The following is a 17,291-nucleotide window of genomic DNA, read 5'->3' as shown; positions in this document are numbered from 1 at the left end:
AAAGAGAGAAAAGAGAGAAAAGAAAAAAGAGGAAGAAGAAAGGAGAAGAAAGGAGAAGAAAGGAGAAGAAAAAAGAAAAAGAAAAAAGGAGAAAAAAGGAGAAAAAAGGAGAAAAAAGGAGAAAAAAGGAGAAAAAAGGAGAAAAAAGGAGAAAAAAGAAAGAAAAAAGAAAGAAAAAAAGAAAAGCCCACAGCCCACAAACCCCTCATTAGCTCAATACATTATTTGCCCATGCTGGCAAGAGACCTCTTCCTAACTATAAATTCTTGTATACAGCTTTGCATGAAACAAAACAAATACTGCAGTAGGCTTTTTAATATTTCTTCTTGCTCTGAAGTAACAAAGATTCCCATGCAAGTGACAACTGAAATATTACTACGAGTTTATACTGCAATCCCAGTAGGGCAGACCTTAGTTAATACAGCTGCGTGAACTTTGAAAATAGCTAGTGTGGATGACTGAAGCAGCGTAACTACAGTTAAGCACAACTCAACATTAACCAATTTCCCAAGTGCTTATTTAGATTTTTGGGAGTGTTTGAAGACTATGCTAATCAGCTACAGTAGGCGAGTCCCAGTGGTGATGGCAGTGTCATTTTATTCCTTGAATGACAACACCTGAGCACTGGCAGGTCTCCTTCTCAAACACAATAAAGTGGTTGACAGTGGAATCTGTGTATGCCCTCAGCTGCCCACGTTACATTTCTGTAACCAAAAAAATTAAACAGGAACACTGCTAAAATACATGTTCAGAGCACCTTCTCCTACCACATACTGTATAGCTGTATATCTAGATATATGTATATATATATATAGTGTGTGTGTATATATATATTCTCTCTCTCCCTCCTCTCCCAGCCCCCCCAGCTTCCAAGTACTATATGTTGTCTCATGATACTCTATTAATACCATTTTACAAGTCCTTTTCAAGGACACACTCTTTGTGGTCAGATCACATTAAGTAATGGGCATAAAGAATTGTACCTAAATTACCTGATGGGGTCTTGAAAGGTTCCTCCTTCCAAGTCCCTTCCATCTCCAGAACCTTGGCAACACAGGTTGGTGTCAGGGATAAAATAAAACACAGAATAAGGAAAAAAATATAAAAGTGAACGGAAAGGGAATGAAAATAGTATCCTTGCCTTCTTGAAAGTCAACAACAGAGAGGGCCCAGTCCAGCTCTGGATGACTTCAGTCCAAGGGTCTGAACTGGCAGCAACTCTCCACAGTAGCACTGACAGTGATTTTGTGATTGTGTACTTCCAGTTCTTCTTGGTACAAATGTAGCCCCATTTGCAGGTCAGACTGCACCACTCTGAAAACTTAAGCACAACGTAACATATACTGAATGTAATGAAAATGAAATAATACAGTTAACTTTGTACTGACTTTATAATGCAATTCAATAAAACTTCCACTTCTAAAACGAACTAGAAGTTCCACATGGTTGCACCAGACTGACACAGAAGTTAAATGGCGTTACTTCAGGATTCAGGTCAAATTTTACAAGGCTGACAGATGGCTTACGCTACGTAGGCTGGAGCTAATTAAATTTCCCTTTGACAAATATCAACAATGAACAAATAAAAAGAACATAAATATAGTTTCAACATCCATACTAATGCTAATGATAGAATGTATCTTTTATGGATTTGTCACTTTTTTGACTGTCACAAGCAAAAGTACCTCATTTTTGTGTTCTAACAGCAACAGGTCTAATTTAAATTTATCTAGCTAAGACCAAGCTAAGTTTTGCTCATGACCTTGCAGGTTTCATTTTCACTTTAGCTAATAGATGTAGTTCATATTACATTATGTTTCTTGTGTATTCTATTAAAGCTGCTGAGACTCAAGGCCACAGTGCATTACAAAAACCTTACAGGTCCATAATCTGTAAGAGGGATCCTATTTAAAGGACACAAGTAGAGAAGAGGATACTACCCATAGCATATTTGTCTATAAGTAGTATTGAAATCACTGGGACATGCAGCTTTCACTTGTGGTCCGTGATCTAGCAAGATGTGTGAAACATTTTAGTCATTTTTTAGAAGGTAACTGCTAAAGTAAATCCCAAAGTAGGAAGAAATCGTCATTATTTTTTTATTCTTAATAAGTTACACATGAAATACATACTAAAAAACAAATGTGGCGTTGCAGGTCAGATCTTGTACTACATGCCAGTTTTTGAGTTAATTATGGCAGAATGTTTCCTGAACAATTTTTAACACATTAAATTAATCTTGCATTAGGATGCAGCAAAAAACCTCTGTAAACTAGCATTGTTTTCTTGGGAGCCATGCTCCAAAGAGTATAAAACCGCACCTATGTTGTTCGCAGAAGTGACGTATCCTTGGATCAGAATTGCTGAGAACTCTACAGATACGTATAAAGACCCTCAATCTTGCATCATCTCAAAGCGAATAAGCAAAGTGGAAACGATGATTGGACGAGTTCAATCTTCAGAAGAACTTTAAAGCCAAGAAGATTAAAGCCTCCCCCCCCAAGGTAACTGGGTAAATAATTGTAAATAATTTGAAAAAAATAAAGTGGAAAAAATTGATGCATTTTGTTATAAAACAGTGTTAGACCTAATTTGATTGAAATCTGTTCTCTTCTATTCAATTAATGTCTCCTTCCATTGACATTCTGCATTTCTTCCTGAAGAGTACTCCAAATTACTCTTTATGGTTGAATTAAAAAGGATTAAAGCCTGAAAACATCACACCAGGAGTACCATTAAGTAAAAACTGACTTTATAGGAATACTTTAGTTAATCACAGACGGGAACCAAAAGTGAGCCGCTGTACCATTACAAGCTGGCACCTTGCACACCACTACAGAGCCAGGGAAGGCAAGGGAAGGGAGAGGCTCCCTGGCGCCAGCGGCCTCAGCCTGGGCGTCCACAGCGGCGACAGGGCCCGGCCAAGGCTCCCGGCGCCGGCCCGCCGGGCCCCGCCGCTGCCAGCTGCGTTCTCGCTGCCTCTGCCCACCCCTCCTGCGACCTGCCCGAGCAGGCGAGGCTGGACGCAGCCCCGCGGCGCTGCCGCCATGACGGGCGGAGCTGACCGAGCCGCCACCGCGGCGGGCTCTGCCTCACGGTCCCTCCCCGCCCACCGCCCATCGCTGCGATTGGCCCAATCTGACCCACCCGGCAGCACTCTCACTTCTGGTTGGCTGGAACCTCCGGGGCGCCTTGGGAGGCGAATGAGGAGCGGGGTTGTTTCGTGGTCCCAAGATGGCGGCGCTCAGTCCCGTTCCCGTGGAAGGGAATGGGGGGGAGTGAAGCCTGACGGAGCGGGTCGGGGCCGCGAGCCGCGCGGCGGGGAGGGGGATGAGGTGACGGCCGCCATGGCGAGCGACGGGGGCAGGAAGCAGTTCTGGAAGCGGAGCGGCGCGAAGGTGCCGGGCAGGTGAGAGGGGCGGCGGGAAGGCCGGGGCCCGGGGAGGAGGCTCTCCGCGGCGGCCGCGGGCCCGTCCCGCCGCCAGCTGGAGCGGAGGGCGGCGGGGCGAGCCTCCCGCGCGGTGGTGCCGCGCCGCGGGGAGCGGTTCTGCCCAGCCCCGCCGCCGTGGGGCCCGTCCCGCTGCGTTGTCTCTCCAACACCGTGTCCCTGCCGCCGCGGCCTCTGAGCTCGGCGGATCCTCGTCGATCCTGTGCCCTCTGCGGGGAACGTGTCCGGTCGGTCACTGCTCGTAGCTGGGAGGTTGGTGTCGGGCCTCTCCGTCCCTCCCGCCGTCCTCTCTTGTTAGCTCGGTGCCCGCAGCGCTTCAGTGTTGGGTGCCTCCAGTTAGCTGATGGAAAAGCGCTGGTGGTCTCGGTAAACGTTAATTACAACTTGTATCAGAAAAGTTGTTAAATAATTATCTGAACGTGTGTTCCCAGGCTGGTGTCACGGTCAAAAGAGTTAATGTGATTTTGGGGATGTATTCTCTGGAAAATTTTGAATCGGAGAATGTATAGTTGTTGCTCTTAGCAATGATACAAGTTATGAAGTTTTGAAGTACTACACAGGAAACTGCACTTTATAGGCATATAGCTGTATTTTAGTTTCCGCATGATATTTCAAAATATCATCAATTTCTCAGCTTTCTTCCTGAAGTGTGAACAGCAGGCCCTGTCATTGTATCGTTGCTAAGAGCCACAAACGCGTTCTCCCGTTCAAAATTTTTGCAGGGAATACATCCCCAAAGTCCCGTTAACTCTTTTGACCATTACGTCAGTCTGGAAACGCATGTTCAGGTGACTATTTAACAATAACTTTCTCTGCTCCCATCCTGAAACTGTTCTCACAGTAGAGTAATTCATTTTATTGTATTCTTTTTGTAAGAATGATGCATATTCTTGGTTCTCAGAGAACAGTAACACTATACTTCATAGCATTTACCTGAATTCAGCAAAATAATCCTGCTCATTGTTTAACTTCTGCCATTCTCAGTTACCCATAAGCACTAACTGGTAGTGGTTTTGTTTCTCTAGTTATAAACTAACTCTTTCAGGCCAACTGTTTTTGTCTCTGAACTTCTTATTTTGTAACTTTGCTGAGTCCTTTGGGGGTAAAACACTTTTGACCCTCCTCGGTTACACAGGGTCTATGAATAGTTGCAGTTAATTAATTTGCAGGCAACTGCGGGCATGTGGAAAAATGAGGACGCTGTGGAGAATGTGCTTTTGATTAGTGGTTGTTTTTTGGGTTTTTGTTTGTTTGTTTTTTTAATGATGTGGAGAGGATTGTTGTTGCTTTATATTTGGGTGGATTCCCATCATGGTCCTTCATAGAGCGTCTGAAGGAGAAGGCAGATTCTGCCTGTGTGCCAAAATGGAAAGTGACACCTGACCCTCACATGAGCAGGAGAGTGCAGAGACTTGACTGTGGAGCATAGGGTGTACAGTTGTGTAGAAAGACTGGTGGTGGACTGACTTTGATTTGCATGGAATCACATAAAAAATGATAGAATTTATGAACCACTGCCCTCAGTCATCTCTAGGGCTAATCTCACTGCTGTTAATACTGTCCCTGTGGTATATAACTCTAAGCCTCTCTTAAAATTTGTTAAGACTGCAGTTTTGATTTGTCAGGAGGGCATGTTTGTCTCCTTTTATGTGGTTTTTAGTACAGGTTTAGGTAGATGTTAATGTTGCATATGATTTGTTCCTCTTGCAAACGGAGTTTTGTAATAATAACTTCCATTATGAAGCCATGTGTAAATCTTGATGTGTTTTCTGTGGAGTTTTTTTTACTTATAAAATAAGTTTATGGATGAAAACTGGGAGGAAATGAACTTTTAGTTTGTAGAGAGTTTTATTATCACACAGTAACATACTGTTTAGTAATGTTAGAGATTGTAGTGAATACAACTGTCTTTGGAAGCTTATTTTTTCAAAGCATTTGTTTTTAATACTCCTGTGGTTTTTATTCTCTAACATGCCATCTTTTGCATTTTTCTTTAGATTTATCAGCCTTGTAATTTAGTAATGGTTAATAATTGACTGGTTAGATTTTGGGTGACAAGGGTACATAGAAGATTCAATCTTTGCAGATGTTTCTTTGAGAGTTTTTATTTTTTTGCAAGAGATAAATGAAGAAATGATAAATCAGAAAAGAAAGATTTTAAAAGCAGTGTAGACTCTTATTGTGGAGTTAACTTTTTTTCTCGTTTTAATCCTGGTAAGAAAAATAAGTCAGCCTAAGTTAGCCTAGGCCTCAAAAAGAGTTCCTGTTTGTCAATCTATGATTTTTACTAAGTTACTTTTTAGTATACACTTCAATTTCGGCTTCATTATTTTTAGTGGTATATGGGATTCCTTGAAATGGAAAACAGGTGGAACATTTCAGTTCTGTTTATTATTGACTATTTATTTAATACACAGAAAAACTCCAAATTTTTATTGTTTTTGTGATAACTCTCTTTCTTTTCCTTTAGTATTCAACATGTGTATGGAGCTCAGCATCCGCCTTTTGATCCATTATTGCATGGAACGTAAGTTAACCTAATACTTAAATATTCCAGGTAATTTGGTTCTCCTCTGCCTTCTCTCCTCTTTTTTCTTCCCTGTTGGCTGTAAAGCTTATTGTTAGTGTTCCATTTTCAGTTTTTGTCATAATCTTGACTTCTGTGTTCGAACTTTTCTTTTGAGACTTCCTGGTGCTTACCAAACTGGAGCAACAAATCAGCTGTTCAGTTCTTAACTAACATAGATTGCCAACTTTTTATTATCTGTTTGCAGTGCCTTATAAATTGGAAATTGTATGGTAAATACTAATCTTAATTTAGCAGATGAAGTATACAACTCAAGTGGAAGCAGCTTTCCTGCATGCATCTTTCTGTTGATGAACTGCCTTTATTTGTCTATCTATAAGAGAAAAGAGTCAGGTTGTGGTGTATATCATTTTGAGACAAAGGTGGGCATTTTGCTTGTGAGTGAGAAGACAGTAGTTAGAATAGATTTTACGGTGATTTAAGAGCTTATTGCCTTAGATCATGATTATTGGATATCGGAACACAATGTACATGAAAGTGGCAACATTATGTTAAACATCACTAGTAACCAAATAAATTTCATGCTGATAACCTACAACTAATGCAAGTGAATGCTTTTCATCTCCTTATAGCTGAGGTGTTTAGCAAAATGCTGCATTCTGACAGCTTCTGCTTTTCTACTTTTTATATTTTGCTTTATGGTCTCTTTTTTTTTTTTTTTTTTTTTTTTTTTTTTGAAAGACAGTTCATTTTAAGCTTTGTCAAGGACAAAGTTGTTTCTGGTTTGTTGGTAGATTTCACAGCTGCTTTGAAACCAGCATTGCTGTTAAAACATTGGTGTATGTGAGAATTTTTGGAAAAATGTATGACTAATGAAATGAGCAGCCCAAAGTGGTAGGGATGAAAAATAACATTAGAAGGAAAAGTATTGGCTTGGAAGGAGGTCATACTTCTAGTGGATTTTTTTCAAGGGCTGGTTTGAAATGGCACAAGAAGTAAACACGTGCTAGCTAATTTTTGGATGATACAGAGTTGAAGGCAGTTGAAATGTGTGACCTTGAGGACTGAAGAAAAAGGAATGGGATTAATTGGTTCAAAATGTGGAGTTACAAAGAGAGACCCAGTGGCAAAAACGTAGAAGATTATCGCTTTAAATGATGATGAAAGAGGAGAAAGACCTTGCTGTTTTAGACAATGATAAGTTGGGTGAAAATGTTAGTGTTGTAGCACCTGTTAGGAAAGATATTCTCTGTAATGCATAACAGAAATGTTACTGATGTTGTATGAAGACTGTGAGAGAAGTTTTTCTGAGTTCCAATTCTGGATGCCTTGTCTTAACAGAAGAAAATTAAACTAGCACAGGTGGAAAGACAGGGATGGTCAGAAAGGGCAGTTAAGTTAATGGCGGTAACTTTTTTTTTTTTTTGAGAGCAGACTGGGAAACTCTCTCAACTTAATGCCTTATTTAGCTGCAATCTGAAGGGAGATGTGATTGCTCTGCATCACTGTGAGAACAAGTGCCAGGCTAGGGAGGGATACTTGGTTCATCTCTCTTACACCGCGTGTTGACAGAGGTACAAAAGGTTAGGAGCTGATCAGGGTACGCTTAGACTAGTAACTAGAGGAAATAGCCTGCCTATTAGAAGAGCAAAGTTCTGAAGCATGTTTGTGCTGAGGTGCCTGAATGGGGAGGAATGATAGATCTAATGAGTTTTAAGGTGAGACTTGATTTATTTATGACAGTGATTGCATTATGTGATTGCTTATGATGACTTAGGAGCAGACCTGATGACTTGATTACTGCTCCTGTGTTGTTATGCAGCGATTGCATTGAAAGGCCTGAGATCTCTACAGAAGTTCATGAAGCAAGAGAAGTGCAATGTGTCCTGACTATCTTATAAACTATTCGAGCAGTAGTTGTTTTATTTGACTTTGGGGTTGGTTTTCTTAATTTTTTTTTTCTGTTTTTTTGTTTTTTGTTTTTAAGACAAGGGAAGGAAGGATTTGTTCTGCTTCTATTTAAAGGCAAGAAGAGTCATTTTTACCTGCCCCTGTTCTCAGACATATTCAGCTGTATGTTGTCATGGGTGGATGTAGCAGTAACATAAGTGGAGGGAGATAAATATTTGCTACCTATATAATGTCAAGCATGGACTCTTTTTTTTTTTTTTTTGCCTATCCATAGTGTTTTGCTTACTCCATTACTAGTTCTGTAAATATTGTTTATTTGTTTTTGAACAGCTTGATAAAACCAGGTTCAAAGCCACCTACAACTCCAGTGAAACTAAAGAAAGTCAGCACCTTCCAAGAATTTGAAAGTAACACAAGTGATGCTTGGGATCTTGGGGATGATGATGATGAACTTTTAGCAATAGCTGCTGAAAATTTAAATACAGACGTGGTCATGGAAACTGCTCACAAAGTAATTCAGAATCACAGCAAGTTACAGGAACAGCATAAATTTCAGGAAGAACACCTACAGGAAGAAAAACAAGTAGAATCTGTAGAGCTAACATCAATTGCATGTGGTGATAACAGGCTTGTTAAATCAGTCAGTGAAGGTCATACATCGAGTTCATCAGGTATGTTAAAAAGATGTTGAAAATCAAATGAGAAGAGCTATAATATTTGCCCTTTAAGACATTAACCCCTTCTCAGCCTTTTCTTAATGCCACAGGAAAATACCATTAATCAATATTGACTTACTTGAGAGAGATACTGCATGCCATACTAAACCGTAAAGCATGTGTGTGAGAAATACATGGGTGAGGGAATAACAATTAAACTTTTTTGTCTTCAGCCTTAATACATCTTTAGTTTTAGAAGGAGGTTTCACTATTGAATATATTTTAATGGTTAACTGCACCAAGATGTATGCAATTAATAGTGTTCCTACTATTGTGGAAAATTGTTATTGAAATGCTACTGTATAAAGTATAGTGAAAGACTGGAGAAAACCATGCATGTGGACTGGGAAGTTCATCCTCATGTGATCTGGTCTGTGTTTTATGTATAAAATTTGAAGTAACCAATTGCAATGATTTCCCAGTCTTTTTTTTTTTTTTTTTTGAGACGTGAAGGTGATAGCATTCAGTAGCGTAGAGATTTTAGAAATCAATTAGCCTTGCTGTTAGTATGATCTTTAATTGATGTGTTTTAATTGTGGAATACTGCTTGGAAGAAGAATGCTCCTCCTGCTAAATTCAAGTTATTTGAAGTCCAAACTTGTGCTATACTTGAGCTTACGTGTCTCTGAAACATAATTCTATTTTGAATTTACAAATTAAATTGAAGTTGTTAGTAGCCTTCTCACTAGTTGAGGCTAACTGTTATGCTTTTTTTTTTCCCTTCAGATAATGCTAGTGAAAATTCTTCCATGCAGAGATCACAGTCCCTTCCACAAACTTCCACACCTCCCTTAGTGAGTGGAATGGCAGACTATAATACCTCAGTTACTCCTGCATTAACTGAAAGAGAAGCATCCCGATTAGACAAATTTAAACAGCTACTTGCTGGCCCAAATACAGATCTTGGTGAGTATTTCTTATAGGAGCTATGAATTACATCTAAATTATTCTTTAACTATAAAATTTTCCTGTTTGATGTACTGTTCTGCCTGATGGTTTTGTTAGGATCTAATCCTTTCAACACTTAGAATTGATCTTTCAAAAGAAAGACAGAATATAACTGAATGCTTGTAATATGCCATTTGCATACATCCTACTAATATGTAGGATGTTAGATGGCTTCTTGTTCTTTTCTTTCTCACGTTATTTCTTCCTACCAGACTAACCTCTGGAGAAAAAGCAAAGTATCATCAGCTGTGTTTAGTGCTAATGCCTCATAATGGAACAGCATGCGGTATAAGAAAGATTCTCACACGTAGAAATACGAATGTGAAAAACGATGAGGCGTGGAAGTATTGCTGCTTGTCTACTCAGTGAGCATTCTTCATGTACACAGACTGATACAGTAGTTCTGTGTCTCATCTGTGAATGCTGACAACATGTTAATGTGAAAACAAATGTATTGTCACATAACTTGAGTGTTCCCTTTGTGCACTGGATTTTAACTGCTGAATAGTAAATACAAGTGCTGAGAGCGTGTCACAGAATCAAGTGGCTTTGTATCCCAAGTGAAAATCTGGAGTAAGCAGAAATAGTACACTGCATTTGGAGAACTTGGTTGGTCACTTAGAAGTAGGACTTCATGTCAAAATAATTGAAAACAAAACTGACTTTGAGTTAGACCATTCTGGACAATATCTACAGGAAACTCTTACAGAAGGAAGTAAAAACTGCACATTTGCGGTTCTTGAATTGACGCTTTCCTGCCCTGTAGTTGTCATGAGACTTCTGCAGTATAATATGGTCCAAGTTGTGGCGCTTTTTTTTTTCTTTCTTTCTATGCTGTGTCTTACTGTGAGATTGATGCTAGCAAAGTAGAACTATAGAAACAATACTAACTAGATGAGACTTAACACTTCAGGGAGTTATAGGACATTCTTACAAAATGCATCTGTGAATAGACTATGAGGTGTTAAATTACATATTTTATATAAGCTTGAAAATGATAATCAAATATCACTTTTTCTCCCTTTGATATAACATGTTATGAGCTATGTGATTGTGACTGACATGAAAACTCATATAACTTTTAAGAATGTTGTAATAGCAGGAATCTTTGTTACATAAGGTTATAAAGTCAGAGGGAAGACATAGCTTAATTTAAACCTATCCATTTCACATTTTCTGTCTAATTAGATGGGAATACTTTCCCACTAAATCAAACTTAGGGATTAAAGTAAAATATTTTGGAAGGGAGAGAAGGAAAATTTCCACCCTTATTAGGAGTGCAGTCACCCTGACTGTGGTGACAGTTTAGTCAATGTTATTTAGACAAACTGAGTTTGTTTTTTTTCCCTATTGAACTTTCTAAATCTCATACAGAAATATACATAGGAATACGAAATTTGAATACGTTGCTCTTATGTCTAATAAATTCTCAATATTCTTCCTTGTAGATACCACTGAATAATGCTTTTTCTATGTCTGTTTATAGGAAGCTTGTTCTTTCTCTTGCTGTACACAACTTCAAATTCTGTACTCATTACAGTTTGTGAATTAGAATTTTAAGTCCAGTTTTGATTTTTTTGATACAAATATTTTGACTTTTGTATCTGGGATATATCCAGTAGCATTTCCTAAAAAAATCTATAAGTAATTAATGATTTTTTTTTTTTTTTTTTTAGTGAAAGAAATGAACTCTTTATTGATGACACACAAACTCTTGATGATCATGAAGCTATTAGTAGTAGATAACATTTGATGGTAGTGCTCAGACTATGTTATATGTATGTAGTAGGGAAAGTGTGTGTATGCATATATACATATACAAACACGTATATGCGTATGACCATGTGTACAGTTCATCAGAATCTGGTGTGTGCATGTGCGTATGCACTTTTGGGAGTTGTTTGGTTTAGCCCCATATTACAGTGAAGACTATGTTTAAAAAGGAATCTTGATTTAATGACAGTAGTATCCTGGGAAACTGTTGTGGGTTGTGTGTGGTGGTGTTTTTTTTTTTTGTGTGTGTGTGGTTGTTGGTTTTTTTTTTTGTTTGTTTGTTTTTTTTTTTTCCTTCTTCAGAGTAATACTGAAAATGGACTAAGGTAGAACTAGGTAACAGGTTCCAAGATAAGATTTGTAGCGAGTAAGGAAGGGACAGGTAGCTATTCTGTTGCAGCTGGCAGATTCTCTTTGTGTGTGTGTGTGATGATGTGCTATGTGTGGGTCTTTGCTTTGTGTTAGATCCACAGATAGTTGGGTTTTGTTTGTCATGATGAATTGAATTGGTGGGTAGTAGTCTTGGGAGATATTTTAGCAAATACTTCTGTTCATTTCTGCATGTAGTAGTGTTGGTTTTGCTTGGAAGTAGCAGTAGCAGAAGTATTTCTGTTTACTTTGTTTTCTTGGTATAGTTTTGCTTATTGTTGAAAGAATTATGTGACAAGTCCTTTGAAAGCAATATGAAAATAAGTTAATCTGTGGAACTGAAAAAATGTCATGCACATTTTCAACTCAAGGCTTTTCTCTTATCATAATGCGAGAAATCAATATGGACTAAGAACACAAAGTAATACAAATGACCTTGAAATCCTTGCAGTCACACTTGAATAATGATTATCCTAAAAAGACAGTGTAAAATGCAATGTTAGTCTTGTATGTCAACTAGAGGTTTTGAAAGAGTGTGTTCTTTCACCAAAAAACTCTCAAAAAGATGGATTATGTATACAAATTTGAAAGTGAAGATTATTTTAGCCATTGAAGTCCACTAATAGATTTTGGAGTTGGGTTTGGTCCATAGGTTGGATATTGTGAAGTTGTGGAAATAGGTAGATTCGATCAACCCCGTCAAATTATACACTGAGCAAAATAATATACCAGGTATAGTCTGCAATTGGGATATGAATCCACTGGTAAATATTACATAAATATATAATGACAGAACCATTCTCAAAGTTTCTGTGTACAGTTTTATCCAGCAGACGCTTACATACACAAATAGTTATTTGAGCAAGGCACAATCTAAGAACACGAACTAGGAAAGGAAGGACAAAACCCAAACCCAGAATTCTCAGAATATAAAAGAATTAATTCTTTTAGGTTACTTAACTCTTATTTATGAATAAAGAGCCTGTTTTCATGGCTCGGAAGTGCCCTTAACTCATTTTTAATGCTTTGTAGAGCTGAACTAATAAACTCACTCCTGTAATTTATAATTGCCCTTGTAGTTGTTCTGAGTCTTCCCTTAAGCCCTCCTAAAACACTTTACTTCTCTGTTCTGCAGGCATTTTTGTTGTTTGCATGATAAACAGATGCAAATAATATACCTTATTTTCATTTGGCACTTTTTATTTGACTATTGCTATGGTGTTATTACCTCTAATATATATGGGGAAAGTATAATGTGAATTGGATGTCAAAAGTAGTTAGCTATATGGAAAAAAAAAAAAACCCCAGTTCTATAGAAATGTTACTTTTGGGTATGATATGTGCTGCAGGAGAGAGGTATTCAAGAGCCCTGATGATATACCTTCAAGTAGTAATATAATGCAAAGAATGGGGAGATAACCTCATAAAGTTAAAATTACAAAATGAAAGCTGCTAAACAAGCTGAACCATGTTACAGCAAGAAATGTGAGCTGGTAGAGGGAGCCTGTTGTTAGAAGCAGTTTTGGTTGGAGAGGGACTTGAGGACTGATCCTGGGCAATTAGATCCTGTGGAGGTATACTGGGTACAAATTCAGGACGCAGAACAGGATTGGAGGTAGCAGTACTGTGTTTAGTAGACAGCTGCAGAGTAGACTGTAGGGCCTACGTGTCTGCATAGCCTCCCACTCCTGGTACTGCATGCCAGGTTATTGAGAGAGAACAATTTACGCTAGTTGTTTTGTGCAATCAACCTGGGCTTATGCTTGCCTTGCAGGCAATTTGATGTAGATTTACTTCATTTCTGGCCTTGTATTTCCTCGTAATGGACCTTGGGTTACCGAATGAAGATGGACTCTGTGCTTGCAGAATCTTTTGCAAACAATTGGTTGCTTTAAGAGGAGGGGAGAGGACTGGACTTTAACAAAGCAGTGTAGGGAGAGTGTCTCTGAGAAGAAATTTCTCCTTCCTTCAACAGATCACTGTTTACATATTTAAGAGGAACAGTTCTGGTATGTCTATCCGGTTTCCAATTTAAGTTTAATTCTATTAAATTTGTTAGACTTGTGTTTTTAAGTAGCTTTGTACAATGTTTTAGGGAGTTGTTTGCTGTGCAAACACAATGTAAGCAAACTATGTTGATAAAATCAAACTGACTTACAACAACAAACAAGTTATCTCATACTTGTAACCTCAGCATATCAGATGTATGATGGGTTTTGTAATATCAATTTAAAGAGTAGTTTATTAAAGCTTAACTCCCAAATCCACTATTTTCTGCTTTTTTTACACACATATAGCTAATGAATATGTAATTGGATGTCAGAAACATTTAAATCAAACAATAACCAACAGTAAGCTTGGTGTACTGTGTTCTCTTGATTTAATAAAGCTTCATAACACTGTAATGGTACTGTTATGCAACATAACACATGTATACAAAATTTTTCGAAGTCAAAACAACTAATTTCTTAAGATGTAAAATTGTTCTGCATGTCAAGGTGACTTTTCTTTCTACTTAATCACAACGTATTCCAAGCTGAACAAAATAACGTATTGAAGTTTTAGCATACTACCTTGGTAAAAATAATAGAAGGCCTTGTAAAAGCACCCATGAAAATGCTAAAGCATTCTATCTTAATTTACTCATATTGCTGTATCCTATATTCACCTTCAAAAGCTTTGTTTCTTTGGACTTTCTAAAAATTAATCTATTTCTCTTACTTATTCTAAAAAAACTCCTGAAAAGAAAACCTTTGCAGAGAGCACCACAAGCTGCTGAGTGGGGTGCTGTCTCTTAGCCAGTCCTATGCTATATAAGTAGCAGATAATGTTGTGGAGTCTTACAGAACATATAAAGAATAGCCGAACCTTCGATTAATCTGATGGCAAAAAATAATTCTGTGATTTGGAATGGACGAAGCATCTCTCCTGTGAGGAAGGGCTGAAAGAGCTGGAGTTGTTCAGCCTGGAGGAGGCTGTGGGGAGACCTTATTGCAGCCTTTCAGTACTTAAAGGGGGCCTACAAGAAAGATGGGGATAGTCTTTTTAGCAAAGTCTGCTGCGACAGGACAAGGGGTAATGGTTTTAAACTAAAGGAAGGTAGGTTCAGACTGGATATAAGGAAGAAATTTTTTACAATATGAGGGTGGTGAAACACTGGAACAGGTTGCCCAGGGAGGTGTCAGATGCCCCATCCTTGGAAACACTCAAGGCCAGGCTGGATGGGGCTCTGAGCAACCTGATCTAGTTGAAGATGTCCCTGCCAGTTGCAGGGCGGATGGACTAGATGGCCTTTAAAGGTCCCTTCCATCCCAAAGCATTCTATGATTCTATGAATTTTACAGGAATTATGAGTGGTGTAATCTCAGATTATCTCATAACAATAGCTGGTTGCCTCTGTGTACTGTAATAAAAGAATTCTAGGGTAGTTCTCTAGAAATGAAATTTAGAAAGAAAACTTATTAGATATGTCTTCTTTCCCCACCACAGTAGTTTCTGTATTGTTGCAGCAATTGAAAAGTAGGATTTTCCTATTTGTGCTTGCAGTTGTTTATACATTCCAGATGTATATTAAACCTGATTAACCATAGTAATTATCTTTTCTTTTATGGTTCATAAATATAGTAGTCTGCAACAGCAATCCATTATGTCCTTTAAAACTGTTTGTCAAACTGATGTTATTGAAAAGTTTCAATAACTTTACAAAATGCATTAATTGAAATGAACTTGATTAATTTTGTTCCTAGCCTCATTAATTTATCTGCACTGAACTGCATAGCAATTTATCTCTATGCTTCTAGTCCATCCATGTCATTTAGAATTTTATTGCCCCCTGCGGTTTTGAATTATCTGTAGTTGATCATATTACTGCTTTTTCTTCTTCCAGTTTGTTGATATGTAGTATAAAGTGAACAACATGCGTCCTACTGCTGCTTCATGTGACATGCCATTATTCATACCTATCTTTCCAAACTAGTATCACTGAAAGGTGTCCTCTCTGATTCCTGTTCTGTTCTAGTTAGCTTGTTATCTGCAAAACATGCTTGCCTTTTCAGCTAATAAACAAGACTAAGAAGAGGCCAATACTCTAACGTAGGCTTTGGAACATCTTTTTTTTTTTTTTTTTAAATTAAAAATCTTTTGAAAGAAATGAGTGCTAAATATCCATAAACAATTCCTTATATTAATTGCTTTTTTCAGGATTAGTATTTTGTCTTCCTGTTTTCTATGGCTTGGTGTAATAACTTGTGGTTTCAGGTAATAATCACCATTCTGATTACTGCTTTAGTGGGATATTTCAATTTAGAAGTATTAATTTATTATTTTTCATTGTAACTAGGTGATAATAGGTTCTTGAAACAATTTTGAGAGGAGTTTGCATAGTTTGTCTCCAGAGGATGTACTGCTTTTCTTTTGTAAAGATATTTGATTGACATAGTAGTTATTGCATTACACAATAAGTGTTGACATTTTTAACTAGTTTGCTCTGTATTGGACCAGTCTTTAAATTTTTTTTCAGTAAACTTTTCCTTCCAATTTTTTTCTCTCTGTTTTCTGTACCTTCTCTGATCTCAGGTTTTCAGTGTTTTGTGTTTTCTTTTTTTCTTTTTTTTCCCCCCAGTTCCTCTTTTGTGCCCCTATTTCTTAGTATTCAAAATACCAGTTAAAATAATTAATTTAGTAATTTGAGACTGTAACTCCTGAAAGGCAGATAATGTTGTTAGGATATATATTCAGGAAAATTATTTGTTTTGCTAAATTTACATTTACAAAGAAAAACAAGTAGGAAGTGTTATTACAGAAATTACAGGAATTACAAAGGGTGTAATCTCATACTATCTCATAACAATAGCTGGTTGCCTTTGTGCATTCTAATAGAATTCCATGGGTTTTTTTAGAAATTTAATTAGTTTTATTTTCTAAATGAAATTTAGAAAGAAAACGTAAGTTGCAAAAGTTACAACAAAATTGTAGTAGTTGTTTGCTATACTGTTGATGCTGGGTGTATAGCTAGCAAACTTTTCTTAAAATGTATCTGTCAAAAATGAATCATGGGAAGGTAGAAGAATTCCATGATCAGAGACTGGTTGTGGTACAGGGTCATATTGAAGGTACTCCTTCCCTTCCTTCAACTGTACCTTCAAGATTATCCACGCAAACAAAACAGAATAAAACCCCGTTGTATTATGACACTTGTTGTTTAATTTGAATCATTTATATCTTATGCTTTTTCAGTTACTTTAATTTTTACACCCATGGCTACAGAAAAACATAGAGAAAACACCTTAATCATGTTAAAAAAGTTCACATTCCTTTAAAATGAACATTTGTTCATTGTTGTTACTCCATGTAGTATTCTAGTCTAACTAGCAAAAGGCAAGTAAGTTTTTGTCATTTTTAGTTTATGATACATTGGTGCAGATATAGGAATCATATACATCTGCCTTATAACGTTTAGAACTGTGCTAATCATATCTTTTTCCATTTGATTGATCTGAAAACATCTATAAGCATCTGCATCACTCATTTGTGTGTCTCATACACATAGTTGTAAAATTTTCAATGCCCTGACATTTGAACAGTTCTTGATTGTAGTGAA

At 37.5% G+C, this 17,291-nt stretch overlaps 1 protein-coding gene across 1 annotated transcript in view; it reads left to right on the top strand.

Moving 5' to 3' along the window:
• Nucleotides 1–3,236: 3,236 nt before the first annotated feature.
• Nucleotides 3,237–17,291, top strand: part of TBC1D22A (TBC1 domain family member 22A) — a 187,501-nt gene continuing 173,446 nt past the window's right edge. The window contains exons 1-4 of the mRNA XM_082309017.1: nucleotides 3,237–3,409; nucleotides 5,919–5,975; nucleotides 8,217–8,557; nucleotides 9,329–9,508. Of these exons, the coding sequence (XP_082165143.1) occupies nucleotides 3,348–3,409; nucleotides 5,919–5,975; nucleotides 8,217–8,557; nucleotides 9,329–9,508 (640 nt within the window). The 5' untranslated portion in view covers nucleotides 3,237–3,347. The remainder of the gene's footprint in view (nucleotides 3,410–5,918; nucleotides 5,976–8,216; nucleotides 8,558–9,328; nucleotides 9,509–17,291) is intronic.

Source organism: Platalea leucorodia (assembly GCF_965183815.1).
Source record: "Platalea leucorodia genome assembly, chromosome: 4".
NCBI classification, from domain to species: Eukaryota; Metazoa; Chordata; class Aves; order Pelecaniformes; family Threskiornithidae; genus Platalea; species Platalea leucorodia.
The sequence above is the reverse complement of the archived record's forward strand: the minus strand, read 5'-3'. Positions and strand labels throughout refer to the sequence as shown.